Source organism: Pipistrellus kuhlii, unplaced genomic scaffold (genome assembly GCF_014108245.1).
Source record: "Pipistrellus kuhlii isolate mPipKuh1 unplaced genomic scaffold, mPipKuh1.p scaffold_m20_p_101, whole genome shotgun sequence".
Classification (NCBI taxonomy): Eukaryota; Metazoa; Chordata; class Mammalia; order Chiroptera; family Vespertilionidae; genus Pipistrellus; species Pipistrellus kuhlii.
Window position 1 is genome coordinate 108768 of NW_023425407.1, and position 22846 is coordinate 131613.

At 66.0% G+C, this 22846-nt stretch overlaps 2 protein-coding genes across 4 annotated transcripts in view; one reads left to right on the forward strand and one right to left on the reverse strand.

The window, feature by feature from the left end:
* Positions 1–3506: 3506 nt before the first annotated feature.
* Positions 3507–22846, reverse strand: part of ALG12 (ALG12 alpha-1,6-mannosyltransferase) — a 35710-nt gene continuing 16370 nt past the window's right edge. For 2 of the 3 annotated variants that reach the window (XM_036430074.2, XM_045578709.1), the window contains exons 2-10: positions 11737–11933; positions 11234–11366; positions 9159–9332; positions 7486–7680; positions 6362–6465; positions 5596–5819; positions 4328–4497; positions 4177–4252; positions 3507–4093 (exon numbers count right to left, since the gene is read on the reverse strand). In XM_036430074.2, the coding sequence (XP_036285967.1) occupies positions 3862–4093; positions 4177–4252; positions 4328–4497; positions 5596–5819; positions 6362–6465; positions 7486–7680; positions 9159–9332; positions 11234–11366; positions 11737–11904 (1476 nt within the window). In that variant the 5' untranslated portion in view covers positions 11905–11933 and the 3' untranslated portion in view covers positions 3507–3861. Of the gene's footprint in view, positions 4094–4176; positions 4253–4327; positions 4498–5595; positions 5820–6361; positions 6466–7485; positions 7681–9158; positions 9333–11233; positions 11367–11736; positions 12012–22846 lie in introns of those variants that run through there. The other variant, XM_045578708.1, reaches the window with a different exon arrangement.
* CRELD2 (cysteine rich with EGF like domains 2) lies at positions 12372–19137 on the forward strand. Its single transcript, XM_036430075.2, has 10 exons — positions 12372–12598; positions 12963–13045; positions 13512–13622; positions 13888–13979; positions 15130–15306; positions 15958–16053; positions 16316–16399; positions 16982–17077; positions 18018–18167; positions 18865–19137. The coding sequence occupies exons 1-10, from the start codon at positions 12473–12475 to the stop codon at positions 18912–18914; spliced, it is 1065 nt and encodes a 354-aa protein (XP_036285968.1). The 5' UTR covers positions 12372–12472; the 3' UTR covers positions 18915–19137.

Below are 22846 nucleotides of genomic sequence, written 5' to 3' on the forward strand. Positions count from 1 at the left end.
ATGAGAATCCCTGTAAATGTGTGCTCAAAGCAATACTGTGTGTAAAGACGTCACCAGTTTGAGATCCAGGCTGTCATCAGTCTTCCCTGTGCTGGGTCTAACCAGATCCAGGTGAGTCCAGAAGGCCAGAATAAATTTCCTGGAGATTCAGTGTTGGACCCACAGCTTTCCTCATGGAAGAGTCCCTCAGCTTTTTATCTGGGTTGGTAGTGCCCTGCCTCACAAGGTGGAGGTCATGGGTGGCTCCTGGCTGGGGGCCCTGGCTCTTGAGTGCTCAGGTGAATTTGATATGGGAAACGTTTCCTTGAAGGATCTGTATACCTGGTGCCAGACTGATGGTCTCAGTCGTTCAGGTCTGTAAACTGCTCCTGTGCCTCCAGTTCACCAGTCACAAGCTAGGGCTCCCGACCCTCAGGAGCCTGTGGACCGTATGAGGCTCTGTGCCTGCTGAGCACCATTTGTCTCGGTTGCCCAGCTCACGTCAGGGATAAGCACTGATGTATCTCCTTTCGTACTCATGCTCCAATGGTTCAACGTGGGTTTCCACTATAGGGGAGGGTTCATCGTGTACGGACAGCTCCTAATGGTTGTCACGGAGACAGGCGCACAGCCGGATGTTTGCTGTTGGGTCCGTTACAGGACAAGCTTGCTCACTTCAGAGGACAGAGAACATGGCCCAAGGGATGGACCTCAAGTGATGGGCTGGCAGCGGTTCTTTGCGCATTCGCTCATGTTGACTAGAAACAGGTCCTGTGAGCGCTGCAGAAACAGTCAAACCTGTGTTCCTGTGCTGCTGACCAGGCTGCTGTGACAGGCCCAGTGCCAACAGCTGTCTGGTGTTGCTCATAGCTGGTCCTGATACCGATGTTTTCCTATAGAGCAGTGTTTCCCAAACTTTTGACATATGTGTACCCCTTCTATCATTTTTGTAACGCTGAGTACCCCTCATACTCATGAGAACGTAGAATTAGGCGCAGCTAAGCACGGTGCAGTGCATATTCCCACCAAACTCCGGTGCAACGTGTACCCCCACCAAACTCTTCCCGTACCCCTGGGGGTATGCGTACCACACTTTGGGAAACACTGCTATAGAGGAATGCAACTGGAAATGCGACTGCTCTTGGCCATCCCGCTATAGCTTGCTCAGACCGAGTACCAAGCTGTTCCCTTCCCTGCTGTAGGTGATATCTGGTCACTCCTAATAAAAAGCTTAGTCTTGGGAACTGTCTCATCTCAGTGAATGAATGCTGTTATATGTTAATAAAACGTTGGTGCCAAAACCAGTTTGGCTCAGTGGATGGAGCATTGGCCTGTGGACTGAAGGGTCCCGGGTTCGATTCCGGTTAAGAGCATGTACCTTGGTTGTGCGCACACAGCACCCTGGCCTGCCCAGCTCCATCCACAGAAGGGACCTAGAAGCAGACCTCCCGATAGCAGTGAGCATATTTTGTACCAGATCTTGGTTTCTAAAACCATTTCCTGCCAAATGGTGCCCTCAGAGAAATGGATGGTTCCAGAATGTAGACAGAGGCCTGGAAGAGCCAGAATGCACACCTTATGCCATGAAGTAGGACAGTGCTCCAGAAGTTACCATGATGGGGCATAGTGTGAATCCTGCACAATCTGAACACAAGAGGAGTAGACAGGGTGACTCAGACCATCAAGCCCAGCAACAACTCGCTCACACATGCCAATAACTGACACATATTTGAATGCTGAGAAATTATCCATGAGTTGACAAATGCCAATCATAGATAAATAAGTACTGAAAAATGGGCAAGGACTCACACACAGTGCCCAATGCTGACTGGCAGAGGTGGAGGCCCTGCAGACTGCTGGCCTCATGGTCAGCAGGTGCCACGTGTGGCACAGCTGCAGGAGGTCCTGGTCTCAAGGGTCTGAAGGCTGCCAGTCAGCTGCTGTGGAGCAAACAGTGACTGCAGTGCCTTTCCTGGACACATGGGGGTAGTCAAGGGTCCAGGCCTTGCGGTAGGCAACTCACTCTCGAATGCTCAGATGATAGCTTGTCTTTATGCACTTGTGTGTATGTGCATGTGGTATGTGTGTGCACACATGTGCAGTGACACCCCATTCTTTATATTAACTTTGATGTCAGACACTTTGGCTAATTAAAAATGTGGTTCAGTAAAGCATAAATGTGCCCAATCTATATATATAAAAGGCCAATATGTTAAGTGTCTGACCAATCGCTATGACGTGCACTGAGCACCAGGGGGCAGACGTTCAATGCAGGAGCTGCTGTGACATGCTCCAGCCATTTACAGAGAAATGGCATTGTGGACTTGGCGCTGACAAAGCAACACTCAGCTTCCCCCAAGTGGGACACAGGCCTTGCCACCACCCCAGAGCAACAGCCCACCAAATCGCAGCCGAAGCTGCCATGGTGCAAAATGTGGCCCACAGCCCAGCCCAGCCTGGAAACGGTGGCTGTGAGCACTGGGTGACATGTAGCAACGCCTGGCTTCCTCTCCATAGTGACCAGCCTCCTTGGAGTTTCTTCAGCCCAGGAATACAACTTGCTTTATAGCCAGGTGCAAACATTTTACACTGTAACCAAATGTTTGTGAAGCATTTTCCTGTGCCTCATCTCATTTGATCTTCACAGAAGTCCTGGAGTAGGCAGATAGGAGACTTGGGGGAATCCTATTTTCTTTTCATTAGCCAGAACATGGAGATTTAGAAAGTTTAGATACTTGACCTGACTGAAAAGTAAGAAATGGTGGACCTTAAAAATGACTTCAGGTTTTCTCACTGCGCAGAATATAGTCAGACACTGCTGCAGTTAAATGGTTTACCCTTTGTTTTTTCTGCACGATCTACAATAATAACCTGCTTTGTGTTGATATTTACTGATGTGTTGCTAACAATTACCTAAAAGAGAAGTTAGGGTGCTTCACTGGGCTGGAAAAAGTTTGGCTAATTCAGATAGCAGGTCTAATTAAGCAAGTTTATTCTATATATATAAAAGACTAAATTGGCTCGCACATATGCAATACATAAAAAGCTCTCACTGGTGCCAGTTGCAAACACATGTGTTGATCTGTCATAGTTGATCGTTAATTTGGTTGATGCTTCTATTACAGAGAAAGGGTGAATAGCGATATTAAAATATTTCTTATAGTTTCCTTTCAATATGCAAGAATCCATGCACTGTGCCGTAGTTCACATAAAAATAAAACCTAGCCCTAGCTGGTTTGGCTCAGTGGATAGAGTGTCAGCCTATGGACTGAAGGGTCCCAGGGTCGATTCCAGTCAAGGGCACATGCCCAGATTGCAGGCTTGATTCCCAGTAAGGGGCGTGCAGGAGGCAGCCGATCAATGATTCTCTCTTATCATTGATGTTTCTATCTCCCTCTTCCTCTCCCTTCCTCTCTGAAATAAGAAAACACACACACACACACACACACACACACACACATATTTTTTTTTTTAATAAAAAATAAAACCTAGGGGAAGGCACTCTCTGGAAACATCACATGTAAGACTGCTAAGAGGAAGATGTACAAACTTTAATTCTCATTCTCCTTGAACGTGTATGTCTGAAATATCCTCGCATGGAACTGTCCCTGGGAGGGTGGGATTAAGGGGGCACTCCATCCAGCAGGTGCAGAGGCTCCGACGTCACAGCCAGACACGCAACCTTCCCCCGGCTGCTCCTGTTAGGTGCCAGGCCCCAAAGCGGCTTCCAGGGCAGCCAGCAGCTTGGCCACCGCTCCGTGTGCAGGGCCCACGTGGGGCCCTCCTCGGGTGGCGGGTGGCGGGTGGCTTCGGGCCCGTGTAGGAGGCACGGTGCACGTGAGGCTGTGCCTGTGCTGTTCCTGTCGGCCGCTGGGCGTTCCCTCAGGAGGGCCCGCGCCGTCTCTCCAGAAGCACCAGCTTTGTCTGCAGGTTGACGCTGAAGGGAGGCAGCGCGGTCAGGTTCAGACTGACCCCCGTGGTGCCCACGACGCTGGCCAGCACCCGGTGTGTGTCCCGGTAGAGGGCCAGGTGCCCCGGGGCCGCCTCCATGAGCAGGTGCGTGTAGGCCAGCATGTGCTCCGACCCGGGCTGCACGTCCTCCCTCTTCTCGTATCTGCAGACAGAGCGGTGACCTGGCGCGGCCCCACGCCGGCCCACCCCCCCGTCCCCACCGCCGTCACCCTCGGCAGGACAGACCTCCAGCCGCCGTTGACCTCCAAGAACCGGGACACACCCGTCTGGGCAGCAGCCACGTCGATGTGCAGGACGACGTCTGGGGAAGACGAGTGGTTAGAGCCGGGCCGGCCGCCTGCGCCGGGGCCGGGGGGCCGGGGGGCCGGGCACCCACCTGTCTGGGGCGGCACCAGCTCATGCAGCCGCTGCATGGCCCGGCCGCCGGGGTAGTTGAAGTGGGACACGTACAGGGCCGTGGCCGAGTGGGCGGCGTTCAGCACCAGGTGCCCCAGCACCAGGAGGGAGCCTGCGCGGTGCAGCCAGGACTTCCTGCCGTTGTTCAGCCTGCGGAGAGCGTTGTGGAGTGAGCGACAGCAGCGGGTGGAGCAATGTCCCCACGAAGGTGAACTTGGCGTCCCCTCCGCTGAGTCCTAACGAGTTCATCCCCAGGTAGGTACGTGAATTACTAACGGAAGTTGCAGCTTTTCTCTGTGAAATTCCACCCAAAATGACAATCTAAAATCGCCATCAAAATGTGAGCACCCGGAGTTATGACTTGGATTCGAGCACAGCCCGAGGCCAAACACTGAATGCCGCATGGCCTGTAAGGCAGCCGGCGGGCGTGGCGGGCGGAGGCCACAGGGACCTGAGCCACGGAGAACACTGTCGCCTGGGCCGTCAGATGTGCCGGCCGGAGTCACCTCGGGGCCTGACCTGACTCCGCTCAGGCCCTGCCCAGCCTTTCGCACCAGGCGCTGGCCAGCGGCCTGCAGTCGGTGTGAACCATGTCACCGCACCGTCTTCACGGTTCCAGCCCGGCCTGGGGGGACGGGGCCCTGGGCCGCTCACAGGCTGTGACTGCAGAGCTTGTGAGTCTGAGTCCTGTTTCTGCCTTTTGAGGTGCAAACCTACCACCCACACCTTCCCCCTGGTCCCCGGGTCCATGTCCAGGGGGGGGGGGGGGGGCCAGTGCACCGCTGCCTCCTGCCAGACACACAGCTTGACCCTCTCCAGTCCCCACCCACCTGCTCTGCCCCCGACGCCAGACTATTGGTCAGGGAGGGTGAGTTCAGTGCGTGGAACCCTCCCCACCACTGCAGGGCGCCACGGAGGACTCCACGCTCACAAGGGGCTGGCTGGGGCCCGATGAACCGGGGCCCCTTTCTCAGCCCGGAGGCCAGCCAGCCTGCCGCTCTGAGCATCCGCCTTCACCGACCCGCCTCACACCCTCCCTGCCTGGCCACGCTCTCCTGCGCCCACGTGGCTGAGCCTGGACGCTTAGCACAGCCAGGCAGACAGGCCTGGGACACGCGTCCGGGTTAACCGGACAGACGGACGGAGCAGTGCCACTGGCCAGTGTGTGGCCCAAAGGCTGCTGGGCAGAGCAGGCTGCCGTTCCCCCGTGAGCCTCAGCGGCCGTGGCAGGAGCCCGGGGGCACTCACAGGCGGGCGCAGCCCCGGGCGGCCACGGCGTTCAGCAGGGGGAAGGTGTAGATGATGAAGCGCAGCTCCTTGTGGGGGAGCAGCGAGTACAGGGCCACGAAGCCCAGAGCCGGCAGGAGCAGCGCCCAGGCCCTCCTGTCCACGAGGCCCAGCGGCACGAACAGCAGGCTGCTGCCCAGGCCCCGTGGCAGAGCCGAGTAGAAGTACCACAGCAGCGGGGAGGTCTGCGTGGGAGGTCAAGGAGGCCACGTGTCAGCGACGGCCACGCACCCGTCAGCCAGGTTCAGGCCAGGAGCACAGAAGACACAGCTGGACAGTGTCTGTCTGGGGCGCCTGCAGCCCTGGGCCCCAGGGCACCACGGGGTCCCCTTCCCTCGGGGACGAGGCCAGGCCTGGGCCTGGGCAGCAGCAGCATGTCCAGGTGACCAGGCTGTGGGACCTTCCCCTCCCGTCCTCCTTCTCCGTGGAAACCGCTGTCCGGGTGATGGGTGCGCTGGGGACTCGGCCGTTTTCTTCCTGTGGGTTCAGATCCCACAACGAAGCACCAGGAAGCAGAGTCGCAGGGCTGAGGGGGAAGCTGGGCCCCGAACGCAGGCGGTTTCCACAGGGCGGGAAGCCGGAGCACACCCAGCCCCCTGCAGGGTCTCCTGGGCGGACAGGGTGGAGGTGCTGCCACACCCTCCTCAGGTGCCCCGTCGGGTGAGACGGCCCCTCGCCTGGCCTGAGCGAGGCCCCGGGCCGTCCCACAGCGACAGGTAAAGGATACGCCCCAGTTGGAGCTCTTGTTCTGGACGGTGTTGTACCAGAGCACGGTGCCTTCAGGCCACACGAGGTAGCGCCAAAACCAGGAGTCCACAGCCACCGTCAGTCCTGGCAAAGCAACGGGCTCCTCAGGACAGCGCCGGGCTCAGCGGGCGGCCAGGCTGCGGGGGAGGGTGTGTGTGTGTGTGTGTGTGTGTGTGTGCCGGGCTCAGCGGGCGGCCAGGCTGCCGGTGGGGTGTGTGTGTGTGTGTGTGTGTGTGCGCGCGCCGGGCTCAGCGGGCGGCCAGGCTGCCGGTGGGGTGTGTGTGTGTGTGTGTGTGTGTGTGTGTGTGTGCGTGCGCGCGCCGGGCTCAGCGGGCGGCCAGGCTGCCAGTGGGGTGTGTGTGCGTGTGTGTGTGTGTGTGTGTGTGTGTGTGCGCGCCGGGCTCAGCGGGCGGCCAGGCTGCCGGTGGGGTGTGTGTGTGTGTGTGTGTGTGTGTGTGTGTGTGTGTGCGCGCCGGGCTCAGCGGGCGGCCAGGCTGCCGGTGGGGGGTGTGTGTGTGTGTGTGTGTGTGTGTGTGTGTGTGCGTGCCGGGCTCAGCGGGCGGCCAGGCTGCCGGTGGGGGGTGTGTGCGTGTGTGTGTGTGTGTGTGTGTGTGTGCGCGCGCCGGGCTCAGCGGGCGGCCAGGCTGCCGGTGGGGTGTGTGTGCGTGTGTGTGTGTGTGTGTGTGCGCGCCGGGCTCAGCGGGCGGCCAGGCTGCCGGTGGGGTGTGTGTGTGTGTGTGTGTGTGTGTGCGTGCCGGGCTCAGCGGGCGGCCAGGCTGCCGGTGGGGGGTGTGTGTGTGTGTGTGTGTGCGCGCGCGCGCCGGGCTCAGCGGGCGGCCAGGCTGCGGGGGAGGGCAGCCGGTGTGCCAGGCCCGGGGCCCACTGGCGCGGGGCCTCAGTTCTCCAGGGGTCTTCCTCGGCCACATGACCTGGGCGCAGCGGAGGCGAGCGCCTTAGGGGGTGCCCAGGCAGCGTGGCAAGGGCTTTCTGATGCTGCTTAGGTTTCAAAGGAGTCACGTCTAGTGACAAAGCCCAACCCTCCCACCTTCTTCGTTTCTGCAGCGAGAGCAAGTCCTGCCTGGGGCGGAGGCGGCGCCCACTCACCGAGGCAGAGCAGGCCGGCGGGCACGGCGTGGCGCAGGGCCCTGGCCACGGACAGCCGCCGGGTGCAGAGCAGCAGCAGCAGCACGAGGCCCAGGAGCAGGCTCAGCTCGGCCCGGAAGACCAGGATGGCGAGCGCCGAGAGCCGGATGAAGCGTGCCCAGCGCTGCTGCAGCCAGGCCGCCAGGGCCAGCAGCACTGTGGACCCAAGAGCAGCCGTTACCCTCGTGAGAGCCACGCAGAACAGCAGACACGGCTCAGGACAGGCCCCCGGCCGGCCGGGCCCCCGGACCTGCCGCCCCTGCCCCAACCCCGCATCCTGCACCGTCTCACAGCCCGGACCCCGGGCATCTCCAGAGCCTGGGGCTGCGTGTGCAGCGCCCCCGAGGCCGTCCTCCCGCCCTCCCGTCCTCCCGTCCTCCACTCCATCCTGCTGCTGGCTCCGCCCGCGGTTCACGGGGAATGGCGCCCTGCTCACCCCTCCCCGAGTGTTCAGCCAAGGACCCCTCCCCAGGGCCAGGCCACACTCTACCGGGTCAGCACAGACCCCCAAACACACGCACCCATGGCCTCTCTGTGGCCCCCCAATCTGCCTGGAGCATCGCCAGAACACCCAGAGCGAGCTGCCACCTGCCCCAGTCCCTGCACAGGGAGCCGTCCCAGGTGCGCCCTCTCCTGGAAGTGCACCGCCACCAGCTGAGAGCAGACGCCACTGCCCTCCCGGCTGTCCTGTCCCTGTCCTGTCACTGTTCCCTCACAGGGCTGTCCCGTCCCCTCACAGGGCTGTCCCCTCACAGGGCTGTCCAGTCCCGTCACAGGGCTGTCCCGTCCCCTCACAGGGCTGTCCCCTCACAGGGCTGTCCCCTCACAGGGCTGTCCAGTCCCGTCACAGGGCTGTCCCGTCACAGAGCTGTCCAGTCCCCTCACAGGGCTGTCCTGTCACTGTCCCCTCACAGGGCTGTCCCCTCACAGGGCTGTCCAGTCCCCTCACAGGGCTGTCCTGTCACTGTCCCCTCACAGGGCTGTCCAGTCCCCTCACAGGGCTGTCCCGTCACAGGGCTGTCCTGTCACTGTCCCCTCACAGGGCTGTCCAGTCTCCTCACAGGGCTGTCCAGTCCACTCACAGGGCTGTCCAGTCCCCTCACAGGGCTGTCCCGTCCCCTCACAGGGCTGTCCCCTCACAGGGCTGTCCCCTCACAGGGCTGTCCAGTCCCGTCACAGGGCCGTCCCGTCACAGGGCTGTCCAGTCCCCTCACAGGGCTGTCCTGTCACTGTCCCCTCACAGGGCTGTCCCCTCACAGGGCTGTCCAGTCCCCTCACAGGGCTGTCCTGTCACTGTCCCCTCACAGGGCTGTCCAGTCCCCTCACAGGGCTGTCCTGTCACTGTCCCCTCACAGGGCTGTCCAGTCCCCTCACAGGGCTGTCCTGTCACTGTCCCCTCACAGGGCTGTCCCGTCCCCTCACAGGGCTGTCCCCTCACAGGGCTGTCCCCTCACAGGGCTGTCCCCTCACAGGGCTGTCCCGTCACAGGGTGTCCGTCACTGACGCCCACAGGGAGCAGCGAGCGCCTGGCAGGCGCGCCTCAGCGGACACTCACCTGTCACCCACAGGTGTGCCCGAGCCCAGCGAGAGGAGAGGCGTGGGAGCCATGGGGCCCGACGGTGTCAGCTACGTACCCACGGGCAGCGCCAGCACGTTGGGCAGCGTCCGCGTGCAGTAGAACATCAGGTGGAACTGCGAGGCCGTCATCCAGCAGAACAGGGAGGCCGCCGTGGCCCCGAAGTGCCGCCGCACTTCCTTCTGCCAAGTCCAGAGTCCAAACATCACCCCGAGTCCAAGGACGGCTCTGACTGGACAGAGGCGACAGGCGTGGGACCGGCCACGCGGTCTTCCACGCCGACGTGGCCGGTCAGGGACGCTGACAGGGCAACACCGGAGGGGAGGGTCTTCGGTGTTACTAAGGTGACCGGATGTCCCGGTCTTTGACAATTTGTCCCGTGGCGTTTTAAAAATCGGGACTTTTTTAAAACGCCACGGGACGCAGGACAAATTGCTAAAAATCGGGACTGTCCCACCAATCTTTCCAAAAATCGGGACTGCCCGCCAAAAGCGGGACGTCTGGTCACCTTATGTTAGACATGACTGCATGTGGGGAACAGATGGCCTGGCCCCTGCACCCGGGCCCGAGGCCTCACTGTGACTGAGACGCGGGCAGGGCAGGCAGGGTCTGTACCAGGGTGCCGCGCCCAAAACTGGCACCAGGAGCCCCCTCCTGGCCGGGACACTCCAGTGCCGCATGCTCAGAAGGTCCCCACCCTCCCGCCTGAGCTCCCAGGTGCCCAGGGACCAGCCGCAGCGGGTGTGACTGCAGGCTGCGGCCTCCCAGGCTGTCTCCGGAGAGCCAGCGGCTGCCCCCCAGGGTTCTGGCCCCTCGGGGTCCTGGCCCCTCGGGGACCTGCTCCTCGGGGACCTGCTCCTCGGGGACCTGCTCCTCGGGGTCCTGGCTCCTCGGGGACCTGGCTCCTCGGGGACCTGCTCCTCGGGGTCCTGGCTCCGGGGTCCTGGCTCCTCGGGGACCTGCTCCTCGGGGACCTGGCTCCTCGGGGACCTGCTCCTTGGGGATCTGGCCCCTCGGGGACCTGCTCCTCGGGGTCCTGGCTCCTCGGGGTCCTGGCTCCGGGGACCTGCTCCTCGGGGACCTGGCTCCTCGGGGTCCTGGCCCCTCGGGGTCCTGCTCCTCGGGGACCTGCTCCTCGGGGTCCTGGCTCCTCGGGGTCCTGGCCCCTCGGGGACCTGCTCCTCGGGGACCTGGCTCCTCGGGGTCCTGCTCCTCGGGGTCCTGGCTCCGGGGTCCTGGCTCCTCGGGGACCTGCTCCTCGGGGACCTGGCTCCTCGGGGACCTGCTCCTTGGGGATCTGGCCCCTCGGGGACCTGCTCCTCGGGGTCCTGGCTCCTCGGGGTCCTGGCTCCGGGGACCTGCTCCTCGGGGACCTGGCTCCTCGGGGTCCTGGCCCCTCGGGGTCCTGCTCCTCGGGGACCTGCTCCTCGGGGTCCTGGCTCCTCGGGGTCCTGGCCCCTCGGGGGCCTGCTCCTCGGGGACCTGGCTCCTCGGGGTCCTGGCCCCTCGGGGACCTGCTCCTCGGGGACCTGGCTCCTCGGGGACCTGGCTCCTCGGGGACCTGGCCCCTCGGGGTCCTGGCCCCTCGGGGTCCTGGCTCCTCGGGGCTCTGCTCCTCGGGGACCTGCTCCTCGGGGACCTGGCTCCTCGGGGACCTGGCCCCTCGGGGACCTGCTCCTCGGGAACCTGCTCCTCGGGGACCTGGCCCCTCGGGGACCTGCTCCTCGGGTTCCTGGCCCCTCGGGGTCCTGCTCCTCGGGGACCTGCTCCTCGGGGTCCTGGCTCCGGCCAATGAGCCGTGAGGACGTGCTTGTGTCCTGGGGGAACGTGAACACGGTCCGGGCTTGGACTGGACGATGGTGCTCCTGGCGGGAACGGAGGCTGCAGGGCTCGGGGCAGACAAAGCACCAGGCTCTGCACTGCAGCCTCGGGCGGCGGGAAGGGGCAGACACCGCAGGGCACGGTCGCGAGGGGTGCTCGGCTGGGCTCCCTGTCCTGGTCGCACCCGGAGAGGGCTGACGTCCGACCTCGCCCTGCTCTGAAGCGCCTGCTGTGTGGCCGAGGGCGCCGGGCCCAGGTGGACACAGCGGGGTGGCCTCGGCTGGCCTGGCCCCGGTCCCGGGCGGCCCTTACCTGCCAGCTGAGAGTAGAACTTGGACGAGCCCAGCAGAGAGAGCACGCACACCGCGGGGCTGGACAGCGCGGCGAGGACCAGCGGCCCCAGGAAGGTCCGGGGCACCACGCCTGGGAACTCCAGGTGGTCGTACTGTGGGGGGAGGGGGGGCCAGGGTCAGCGGCGGGGGGTCAGGGTCGGCGGGGGGGGGTCAGGGTCAGGGTCAGCGGCGGGGGGGTCAGGGTCAGGGTCAGCGGCGGGGGGGGGGGGGAGGTCAGGGTCAAGGTCAGCGGCGGGGGGTCAGGGTCAGGGTCGGCGGCGGGGGGGGGTGTCAGGGTCAGCGGCCGGGGGGTCAGGGTCAGCGGCGGGAGGTCAGGGTCAGGGTCAGCGGCGGGGGAGTCAGGGTCAGGGTCAGCGGCGGCGGGGGGTCAGGGTCAAGGTCAGCGGCGGGGGGGTCAGGGTCAGGGTCGGCGGCGGGGGGTCAGGGTCAGGGCCAGCGGCGGCGGGGCCAGGCCGGCCTCACCTGCTGCAGGTCCAGCCGGTGGTAGAGCAGGTCGTGCGCCGCCTGCAGGCTGAAGCTCTCCTCCACCTTGGTGTAGGGGCAGGCGGCCAGGTGCGCGGCGGCCACGGCCACCAGCAGCCCCAGCAGCCGGCGCTGGCGGCCCGCGTCCCGCGGCCTCTTCCCCGCCATCGGCGGCAGCGCCCGCGCCCCTCGGGGGCCTCCGCGGCGGCTCCGGGGGAAACGGGGGCGCCTTGAGCGAACCCGCGGCGCGGGCGCCGGGGGAATGCGGGTTCCGGGCCGCGGAGGAGGGAGGAGGCCGGCGGCGTCCCACGTGGACACGCGCGGAGGCCGCGGGAGCTTCGGCTCGGACCCCGCCGCCCACCCGCGTCCCGGAGCGCGGCCGGCCCTCCCGGCGGAACGCGGCGGCGGAAGCCGGGGAGCGGGCGGGGGAGCCCTTGCCCGACTCCAATATGGCCGCGGGCCCGGCCGGCGCCGCGGGCGCCCTGTCCGCCCTGAGTAAAGATGGCGCCGGGGGCGGTCCACTTGGACGCTGACCCGGGGCCTTCCTATTGGCCACCTCGTGGCGAGCCCTGATTGGGCCACATGCGGACGGGGCGGACGCTTCCGGCCAATGGCGTGGCGCGGGCTGGCAGGGGGCGGGCCCAGCCCGGCGCCGTCAAGTAGCCCCGGGAACCGCGGAGCCGGTGGGCGGCGGAGCCGGAGCGCGTTTCCCCCTCGGCCGCTGCCCTCGGCCGCCATGCGCCCCCCGGCCCGGGCCGCGCTGGGGCTGCTGCTGGGGCTGCTGCTGGGGCTGCCCCGCGAGGCCTCCCCGAGGCCGACGCCCTGCAGGCGCTGCCGGGAGCTGGTGGACAAATTCAACCAGGTGGGCCGCCCCCTCCTCTCACCCCGGCCCCCCGACCCCGGGGGACCGGGAACCCGCCATGGGCCGGGCCCCCCGCTATGGGCCGGGACACCCCACATGGGCCGGGACACCCCAGATGGGCCGGGACACTCCATATGGGCCCAGGTCACCCCCCAGATGGGCCGGGACACCCCACACGGGCCGGGACACCCTAGATGGGCCGGGGACACCCCGTTTGGGCCCAGGTCACCCCCCAGATGGGCCGGGACACCCCACATGGGCCGGGGACACCCCGTATGGGCCCAGGTTACCCCCCAGGTGGCCCGGGCCACCCCCGCGGTGCACAGGGCCCCCAGGGACGGGAGCCTGAGCCGCGCCCCCGCAGGGAATGGTGGACACGGCCAAGAAGAACTTCGGCGGCGGGAACACGGCCTGGGAGGAGAAGTCGCTGTCCAAGTACGAGTCCAGGTGGGTGCCCGCTCCGAGCGCCGCTGTCCTGAGCGCGGCGCCCCCTGGCGGCGTGCAGGGTCCCTGCAGCGCGGTCACTGCTCTGGCCGGAGCTGACCCCTGGCCGCCGCAGGCCCTGTGGCTCCCGTCCTCACAGCAGACTCGCCGGCCTCTGCCAGGCGCAGGGACAGAGTCCATCCCACGAGCTGTCAGCGCTGGCCTCCCCTCTGCCAGAGCTCCCACCCCCAGCTCCAGGTTCCCCTGGGGACCCCCTGACTGCCCATCACCCTGAAGAAGGAGAGGCCTCCCTGACACTCACCCCCTCCAGTTCATTCCTCTGCATAGCACCGCGCGTGGCCCCTGGTGAGGCCTCAGCAGTGCCCTGTAGGAGGGCTGACCGGGTGCCAGGCTGACCTGACCGAGTGCCGGGCTGATGGGTGCCAGGCTGATGGGTGCTGGGTTGACGGGTGCCGGCACTCCCTTGCAGCGAGGTCCGCCTGCTGGAGATCGTGGAGGGCCTGTGCGGGAGCAGCGACTTCGAGTGCAACCGCCTGGTGGAGGAGCACGAGGAGCAGCTGGAGGCCTGGTGGCTGCGGCTGTGAGTGTCCGCTCTGGTCACGGAGCCACACGCTCCCTTTTCGGTGACTCTGAAGTCACGTCACCCTCAGGGGAGTTATGGCGGCCGGTCAGAGGGCGTCCGCACCCCGGCTTCCCACCCCCCGGCCGGGACCCAGCGACCCAGTGGGGAGGGAGGGTGGCCGCCTGCGCCCTCGGGTTGCGAGAGGCCGCAGCGTGTTCGCGGTGACCTGCGGTTTTCTCTGAGACACGCGTGTGAGGCTTAACGGACACTCTTAACTCCCCAGGAAGAAGAAGCACCCTGACTTGTTTGAGTGGTTTTGTGTGAAAACGCTGAAAGTTTGCTGTCCTCCGGGAACCTATGGCCCCGACTGCCTCGGTACGGCTCCTGGCGAGACCCCGAGTTACCACGGCGATCCCGGGGCGGGACCTGGGTGCTGCCTCCTCCGAGCCCACCGGAGGGTCCGGCTGGCCCTGCCGGGGCCGGCACGCGTGGGAGGCGGCTCCGCAGCCCAGGCCAGCTCTTCGCACAGCAGAGGCCGTCTGAGGGCGCGGCCATGGGCGGCTGTGCCTCGGTGGGTCAGGGCTGAGCCCCCTCGGTTGGCATCACTCACGTCACTCACGTGGCCGGCGGGCAGTGCGGCGCGGTGTTCACGGTCAGGCCCTCGCTGACCGGAGCCGCTCCCGCCTGCCTTTCCCGCTTCTGGTGGCGTGTGGCCTCCTCCGGCCGGTCTAGCTGTCCATCGGCTCCACGCCCGCCCCCCACCTGAGCCTCCTCGTGCTGAGCTGCAGTGAGGCTGCCCCACGCCCTCTCCACGCTCAGGCCCAGGTGGCTCCAGGGTCTTGGCAGAAGGCTGCTCGGAGTGTGGCCTGATGGCTCTGTCCCACAGCGTGCCCGGGTGCCCTGGTGCCCTGATGGCTCTGTGAGAGTGTGCCCTGGTGCCCTGATGGCTCTGTCCCACACGTGCCCGTGTGCCCTGCGTGCCTTGATGGCTCTGTCCCACACGTGCCCTGGTGCCCCTGGTGCCCTGATGGCTCTGTCCCACAGCGTGCCCGTGTGCCCTGATGGCTCTGTGAGGGCGTGCCCATGTGCCCTGGTGCCCTGATGGCTCTGTGAGAGTGTGCCCGTGTGCCCTGGTGCCCTGATGGCTCTGTGAGAGTGTGCCCGTGTGCCCTGATGGCTCTGAGGGCTCTGTCCCACACATGCCCATGTGCCCTGGTGCCCTGATGGCTCTGAGAGTGTGCCCTGGTGCCCTGGTGCCCTGATGGCTCTGTCCCACACGTGCCCGTGTGCCCCTGCATGCCCTGATGGTTCTGTGAGGGCGTGCCCGTGTGCCCTGCGTGCCCTGATGGCTCTGTGAGAGTGTGCCCGTGTGCCCTGCATGCCTTGATGGCTCTGTCTCACACGTGCCCATGTGCCCCTGGTGCCCTGATGGCTCTGTGAGGGCGTGCCCATGTGCCCTGCGTGCCCTGATGGCTCTGAGGGCGTGCCCGTGTGCCCTGTGTGCCCTGATGGCTCTGTCCCACAGCGTGCCAGGGTGGGTCCGAGCGGCCCTGCAGCGGGAACGGGCGCTGCAGCGGAGACGGCAGCCGGGAGGGCGACGGGTCCTGCCAGTGCCACCCGGGCTACCGCGGGGCCCTGTGCACCGACTGCATGGACGGCTACTTCAGCGCGCTGCGGAACGAGACGCACAGCGTCTGCACAGGTACCGGCACCCAGGCGTGCAGGGCAGGGGAGAGGAGGGGCGGGACAGGACCAAGGCGCCGGGGAGTCGCACTTCCTGTCCCTACACAACCCCCAGGGAAGTGTCCCTCCCCCCTGACCCCCGGGGCAGCTCGGGGCAGTTCTGTGGCTCCCACGGGGCCTTTTCTCGTGACCGGCGGGCGCCTGGCGTGTCCTAGTGCAGGGCCTGCCCCTGCGCCTGGGTCCCTGCTGAGTGGCCCAGTGCATGGGGCGTGGGGTGCAGAGGCCAGGGGGGGGGGGCCTGCTGTCACTCAGGCGGAGCCCCGCCATGTCACTGAGGAGACGGTGGGAGGGCTGGGGCCGCATGGAGGACCTCCTGGTCCAGGTCCCTCTGCAAGGACACGCCATCTGCTCATGGGGTGCTGGAGGTGGGCCTTTGGGCCGTTACCTGGGCCCCCTCAGTGCCTTACAGGCAGACAGACCCTCCGCTGTGCTCGGCCCCACGGACCCCTCGGTGCCGTGGGCGGGCGCCCTCTCGGCAGCACGCCGGCTGGCTGCTGGGGGGCTGTTCGTCCACGGCTGGTGGCGTGTCAGCGCGCGTCCTCCTCGGAGGGAGACCCTGGCGTGCAGGAAGCCACCTGGTCCCCTCCTGACGGCTCCCCCTGCCCTTCAGCCTGCCACGAGTCCTGCAAGCTGTGCACCGGCCCCACCAGCAGAGACTGCACCCAGTGCCAGGCCGGCTGGGCCTCCGAGGACGGCGCCTGCGTGGGTGAGGCTGCTGGCCGCCCTGCCCTCCCCACCTGCCCGGGGGTTCTGCCCTCCCACCGCCCGGCCCTGCCCTCCCGCTGCCTGGGGGGTCTGCCCTCCCGCCACCCGGGAGGTCTGCCCTCCCACCGCCCGGCTCTGCCCTCCCCCTGCCCGGGGGGGCTGCCTGGCTCTGCCCTCCCCCTGCCCGGGGGGGCTGCCCTCCCCCTGCCCGGGGCCCCACTGCCCACAGCGGGAGGCCCTGGCTCACGGCGTGTCGGTTGCAGACGTGGACGAGTGCGCGGCGGAGACGCCCCCCTGCAGCGAGCAGCAGTTCTGCCAGAACGTGGGCGGCTCCTTCCAGTGCGAAGGTGAGGCGGCCGCCGCCTCTGACCGCTCCGGTTCTCAGCCCCGGCGCACTCCTCCTTTACAAGCCGGGGGCGGGGGGCAGTGCAGGAAGGTTCCAGAAGGCGTTCCACAGAGAGGGAGTCCCCACGGCCTCCTGGGGGCACGGGCTGCGGGGGACCGTCTCCGCGTCAGTCACCCCCTCCTCGGCCGACGTGGCCGTCACTGCCCAGCTGTCCGCTGTAGCCCCGTCGGTAGTTCTCACGCTCCCCCTGCTGTGGGGCCGCTTCCCAGAGCACTCCGTCAGGGACGGGGGTGCTGGGGCCTCGGGCTGAGGCTGGGCCGGGGGAGGCTGCCTGTCCCTGTCGGAGGGACCGTCAGCCCTGCTGCCCGAGCAGGCGAGCCGAGAGCCCCGAGGCTGTGAGACCACTGCCCCCGGGTCCCGTCCTGCCCCCTGGGCCTGAGCTGCAGGCCCATCGGCATAGATCCCCTCGCCCGTCCTCTGCGGGAGACGGGCGGATGTGGGCCCCTGTTCTCGGCTCGGGGGTTCAGACCCGGCTGCCCCGGAGGCGGGCGGCTGCTGTCCTCACTGTCTCTCCTGTTTCCAGAATGTGACCCCACCTGTGCGGGCTGCACAGGGAAGGGCCCGGGACAGTGCAAGGAGTGCATCGCCGGCTACACAAAGGAGAGCGGCCAGTGTGCAGGTCAGCGCGTGTCCGCGGGGCCCGGCCGAGGGGCCCCCAGGGACGGCCAGCGCCGGGGGCGGACCGGCTCAGGCTCCCTGCAGCCCCAGAGGCGGGGAGGGGGGCACGGCGACATCAGGGCTGCCCCGGTGCCCACACGGCCCTGCCCTCGTGCTGTCCGGCCTCGCACCCACATTGGCCGGCAGCTCCTGGGGCGTCCCCAAGGCCAGACGGCGGGGCCTCGGGTTCCAGGCTCCTGCCCGCAGCTCCCCTGGTGCCGCCTCTGCTTCCTCCCGGGAGCCCAGCATGGAGCTGCGTGTTACTGCTCTCCCCTCGCTCCCCTGCTGGCGTTTCCGAGTCCTGGGCGCGCACGTGCATGTGTGCGTGCGTGTGTGTGTGTGTGTGTGTGTGTGACACAAACATCACCTGTGGTGTGTCCGTGTATGTGTGTGCGTGATGGACCCTGTCACCTGTGGTGTGTCCGTGTATGTGTGTGCGTGACGAACCCCATCACCTGTGGTGTGTTCATGTATGTGTGTCCGTGTATGTGTGTGTGATGAACCGTCACCTGTGGTGTGTTCATGTATGTGTGTCCGTGTATGTGTGTGCGTGACAAACCCCGTCACCTGCGGTGTGTCCGTGTATGTGTGTGCGTGATGAATCCTGTCACCTGTGGTGTGTTCATGTATGTGTGTCCGTGTATGTGTGTGCGTGATGGACCCCGTCACCTGTGGTGTGTTCGTGTATGTGTGTGCGTGACGAACCCCGTCACCTGCGGTGCGTCCGTGTATGTGTGTGTGATGAACCGTCATATGTGGTGTGTTCATGTATGTGTGTGCGTGATGAACCGTCACCTGTGGTGTGTTCATGTATGTGTGTCCGTGTATGTGTGTGCGTGACGAACCCCGTCATCTGCGGTGCGTCCGCGCAGAGCACTGGCTTATCAGGGACTTGCTTCCAGACGTGGACGAGTGCTCGCTGCCGGAGAAGCCCTGCCTGAGGAAACACGAGAACTGCTACAACACGCCTGGCAGCTACGTGTGCGTGTGCCCCGAAGGCTTCGAGGAGACGGAGGACGCCTGTGTGCAGGCAGCGCAGCCAGCGGGGGAGGGTGAGTGGGGAGGTCTCCCTGCGGCTGCCCGCTGCCCGCTGCCCGCTGCCCCCTGCCCGCTGCCCGCTGCCCCCTGCCCCCTGCCCCCTGCCCCCTGCCTGGGGGTCACGGGCCGCACGAGCTCCCGGTTAAATCCACACGGAAAGCGTCTGGCGGTGGCGGCGGGGCTCCTGGCAGACGAGGGGCTTCTCTGTGGGGACAGAGCTCCCTGCAGACACGAGGTGGGCGATGCCAAAGGAAGCCCTGGACCATGACGTCAGGAGATGCTGCAGAGAGATGGGCTAGGGAGGAGGGGCGGGGCCTGGGGAGGAGGGCGGGGCCTGGGGAGGGATCTGGAGAGGGCGAGGAGGCTGGGGAGGAGGGGAGGAGCAGATCAGACCAGGGCTCTGCCCCCTCCGAATCCTTGGCTGCAGCTGTGTGTGTGTGTGTGTGTGTGTGTGTGTGTGTGGCGGGGGGGGGGGGGCGGCACAGAGGGTTTGGACGGCACCGTCTTTTGGGGCACAGTTCCTCCCGGGACGTCTAGAAGCCCTAGGAGCAGGTGGGGGTGAAGAGCAGTGTCCACAGGGATGCTGATGGGTGTCCAGCCTGAATCCGCCGTGTCGGACTCGCCCAAGTCCCAGCAGGACGCAGGAGCGAGCAGGGGCCCCCTCCCCGCCCTGCTGACGGTTTTCCCGGCATCCTGTTTGCTTCCTGGCAGAAGTCACAGCGGAGACCCCCACACCGCCGCCCTCCCGCGAGGACCTGTGACTGAGGAGCCCCGAAGCCAGACCCCTAAGTTATTAGCCGACGCCTGGACGGCCGCCCGCCCCAGCCGCCCGCCCTGGCCTCCCCAGGCCCCAGACCCCAGAGACGCTGCCTTCAAACGGTTGATGCCACTGGCCCTTCAAAAAGCTGCATTTCTGGTTCTTACACAGATTGTCTATTTTGATACCGTTCTTTATAATAAAACTCACCACTGAAGGTAGGCCTACAACACGTGTGCGTTGTCTCCTTGGGAAGTGTGTGCGCTGAGGCTGGCGTTGCCGTGCGGCTGCACCTGTCCTGCGGGAGCCGTGGCTGCGGGGCACAGGCAGGAGCAGCCTGCAGCTTCGGGGTCCCCTGACCCTCCCCGGGCCTCCGCGGTGCGCCCCTCACCCTCACATTCAGTCAGAATCTTAACTGGGTGCTGTCAGGGTCCAGCCTGTGGGCCCCTCGGGTGAGTGGTTGAGGGGTCCAGAGAGTGGGGCCCTCGGGCGGGGCAGCCAGCATTGGGGTTCTCAGAACCCCTGAGGAAGGGCAGGCTGTGGGATGGGGGGCTGGACGGGAGACCGCCCCCATGTTCTCAGGCCATTGGCAGGTGGGCTCGGCCTCTGCTCCGGCCCCAGCTTGGACACCCCGAGTGACGCAGTCTGTCCCCTGGGCAGCTTGCCTCTGGCTCTCCCTCTCCGAGTCTCAGTTCCGTGCCCTGCATGTCTGTGTGTCTGTGTGTGTGGGGGACACGGAGCTGTGTGTCTGTCTGTGGGGGGGGCGTGAAGCTGCGTGTCTTTGTGTCTGTGTGTGTGGGGGGACACGGAGCTGCATGTCTTTGTGTCTGTGTGGGGGGGGGACACGGAGCTGCATGTCTGTGTGTCTGTGTGTGTGGGGGACACGGAGCTGCATGTCTGTGTGTCTGTGTGTGGGGGGGACATGGAGCTGCATGTCTGTGTGTCTGTGTGTGTGTCGGGGGACACAGAGCTGTGTGTCTGTCTGTGGGGGGGGACACGGAGCTGCATGTCTGTGTGTCTGTGTATGTGTGGGACACGGAGCTGCGTGTCTGTGTGTGGGGGGGGGGACACGGAGCTGTGTGTCTGTGTGTGTGGGGGGACACGGAGCTGCATGTCTGTGTGTCTGTGTGTGTGGGGGGGGACACGGAGCTGCATGTCTGTGTGTCTGTGTGTGTGGGGGGGGACACGGAGCTGCATGTCTGTGTGTCTGTGTATGTGTGGGACACGGAGCTGCGTGTCTGTGTGTGTGGGGGGGGGGGACACGGAGCTGTGTGTCTGTCTGTGTGGGGGGACACGGAGCTGCATGTCTGTGTGTCTGTGTGTGGGGGGGGGACACGGAGCTGCATGTCTGTGTGTCTGTGTGTGTGGGGGGACACAGAGCTGCATGTCTGTGTGTCTGTGTGTGGGGGGGGGGACACGGAGCTGCATGTCTGTGTGTCTGTGTGTGGGGGGCACACAGAGCTGTGTGTCTGTGGGGGGGGGACACGGAGCTGCATGTCTGTGTGTCTGTGTGTGGGGGCCACACGGAGCTGTGTGTCTGTGTGTCTGTGTGTGTGGGGCACACAGAGCTGTGTGTCTGTGTGTGTGGGGGGGGGACACGGAGCTGCATGTCTGTGTGTCTGTGTGTGGGGGCCACACGGAGCTGTGTGTCTGTGTGTCTGTGTGTGGGGGGCACACAGAGCTGTGTGTCTGTGTGTCTGTGTCTGTGTGTGGGGGGGACACGGAGCTGCATGTCTGTGTGTCTGTGTGTGGGGGGGACACGGAGCTGCGTGTCTGTCTGTGGGGGGGGGGACACGGAGCTGCGTGTCTGTGGGGGACATGGAGTTGTGTCTGTGGGGGGGGGCGTGTAGCTGTGGGGGGGGCGTGGAGCTGCGTGTCTTTGTGTCTGTGTGTGGGGGGGGACACGGAGCTGCGTGTCTGTGGGGGACATGGAGTTGTGTCTGTGTGTGTGGGGGACACGGAGCTGCGTGTCTGTGGGGGACATGGAGTTGTGTCTGTGTGTGGGGGGGACGGAGCTGCGTGTCTGTGGGGGACATGGAGTTGTGTCTGTGTGTGGGGGGGCGTGTAGCTGCGGGTGGGGGGGGGCGTGGAGCTGCGTGTCTTTGTGTGTGTGTGTGGGGGGGGGACACGGAGCTGCGTGTCTGTGTGTCTGTGTGTGGGGGGGACACGGAGCTGCGTGTCTGTGTGTCTGTGTGTGTGTGTGTCTGTGGGGGGGACGCAGAGCTGCCAGCCCTGGGCTGGGGACCCTGAGCTCCTAGAGGGACCTGGAGTCTGGTGGGCTCAGCAGGGGACCGACTGGGAGCCCACGGGCATTCACCACCGATGCCATGGTGCCAGCTGAGGGGCGTGGCTGGGTCGGCCAGAGGCGGTGGGAGAGGTCCGAGGAGTGATGGTCAAGGGTGTGGAGGGGCGGGTCCGGCTGTGGGACCCTGGGGGGGGGAGGGGGGGAGCCTGTGGGCAGGAGGAGCTGGAGGAGGGAGATCAGGTGAGCGCTGGGGCAGGCGAGGGAGCCAGGGGGTGGCGGTGGGTGGATACGGAGGCCCCGGAATGCTCTGAGGAGGAGGGTGGGACAGGAAATTCTCTGGAGGGAGATGGGTGGGAGGGGAGGCGGGGCGGTGACTCAGGCCGGCTCCCAGGAGGGACAGGCCATGCTGGACACTCTGGTCAGCCAACCCCCCGCGGGCCTCATGGTCCGGGAAGCAGAACTGACCCCCCATTCCAGCCGGAACCAGGGAATCGCAGGCCTGGGGGACTGGACCTGTGGCCGCTGGGTGGTGCTGACGGCCCACCCTGGCCTGTGGGCACCGGTGTCCCCTCCGCCCGAGGCCTGGGGCGTCCTGAGGAGCTGGCAGCGCCGGGCAGTGGAGAGGGGCCTGTGTCCCCCCGCGGCGCCCCCTCCTGGCCTGTGTCTGGGCCCCTGAGGGCAGCAGCCCTCCCTCCTGCTGGGACCACCTCAGGCCTGTGGGGTCTGGGGAGGCACACACCAGGCTGGCCCTCACCGGCTCTGCTCTGGGTCCCCCATGCGGGGCCCCGGGGCCCCTCCCCTCCCCCCCCCTGGGCTCTGCCCAGCGGCCCCCTAGACCACTGCCCTGGCCCCTCGAGGCCCATCCTCTGTGCGGCCCCATGTCCTCCGGCCTCAGCGGGGACGGCTCCTCGGAGAGACCCCGCCTCAGGCCTGTCGCCTGGACGCAGAGGGAGGGACCCCGGCCTGTGGGGGGCTGGGGGGCACCTGACCCCACAGGACCTGGCAGGCTAGGCCAGGGGTGAGGGGCGCAGGCAGGGCCCTGGGACCACGGTGGTTGAGGGTCCGTGGGCTGCGGTGCAGGGACGTGAGTTCTGGGGGCTGGGATGTTGGGGCCCGGGTGTGGGGTCTGGCCCTGCCTGGGGTGTTTAGCGGGGGAATCCCCCCTCTGGCAGCGACCCCAGCTGGCCTTGCAGCCTCCCCTCCAGCCCTGGGGTCCGGGGGGCAGTGGGGACCCCAGCGGGGACCACACCACCTGGCCCTCCGGCTCCTGGGCCAGAGGGCGACGTGGCCAGCAGGTGGCGCCGCGGAGCCACGCGGGCAGCCCCTCGCCGGAGCGGGGAGCGGGGAGCGGGGAGCGGGGAGCGGGGAGCGGGGAGCGGGGAGCTGGGCCCGGCCGCAGGAGCGGTGGAGGGGAGGGTGCTGCGGGCGCTGCCCGGGTTCAGGGGCCCATCCCTTGGGGGGACCGGGCCGGGAGGGCTGCTGACCTGCTTCCGGCCTGGGCTCCGGAGGGGCCTCCTGGTCACCGTGGGGACTTCTCCTCGGAGCCCCCCGCCCCCCGTGTTCTGCTCCCCGCAACCCGGGCCCGGCCCTGGCCCGGCTGAACCTCACTGCTTTTAAAAAATACTTTATTGGTTTTTTACAGAGAAGAGGAGAGAGGGACAGAGAGCTGAACCGTCGATGAGAGAAACATC

What these genes read in the sequence shown, in the direction of transcription:
- CRELD2 (XM_036430075.2), top strand. Translation starts at nt 12,473, where the DNA reads ATGCGCCCCCCGGCCCGGGCCGCGCTGGGGCTGCTGCTGGGGCTGCTG. An exon ending in GAGGCCTGGTGGCTGCGGCT is followed by an intron (nt 13,623 to 13,887) that starts GTGAGTGTCCGC and finishes TTAACTCCCCAG; the next exon opens with GAAGAAGAAGCACCCTGACT. An exon ending in GACGCACAGCGTCTGCACAG is followed by an intron (nt 15,307 to 15,957) that starts GTACCGGCACCC and finishes CCTGCCCTTCAG; the next exon opens with CCTGCCACGAGTCCTGCAAG.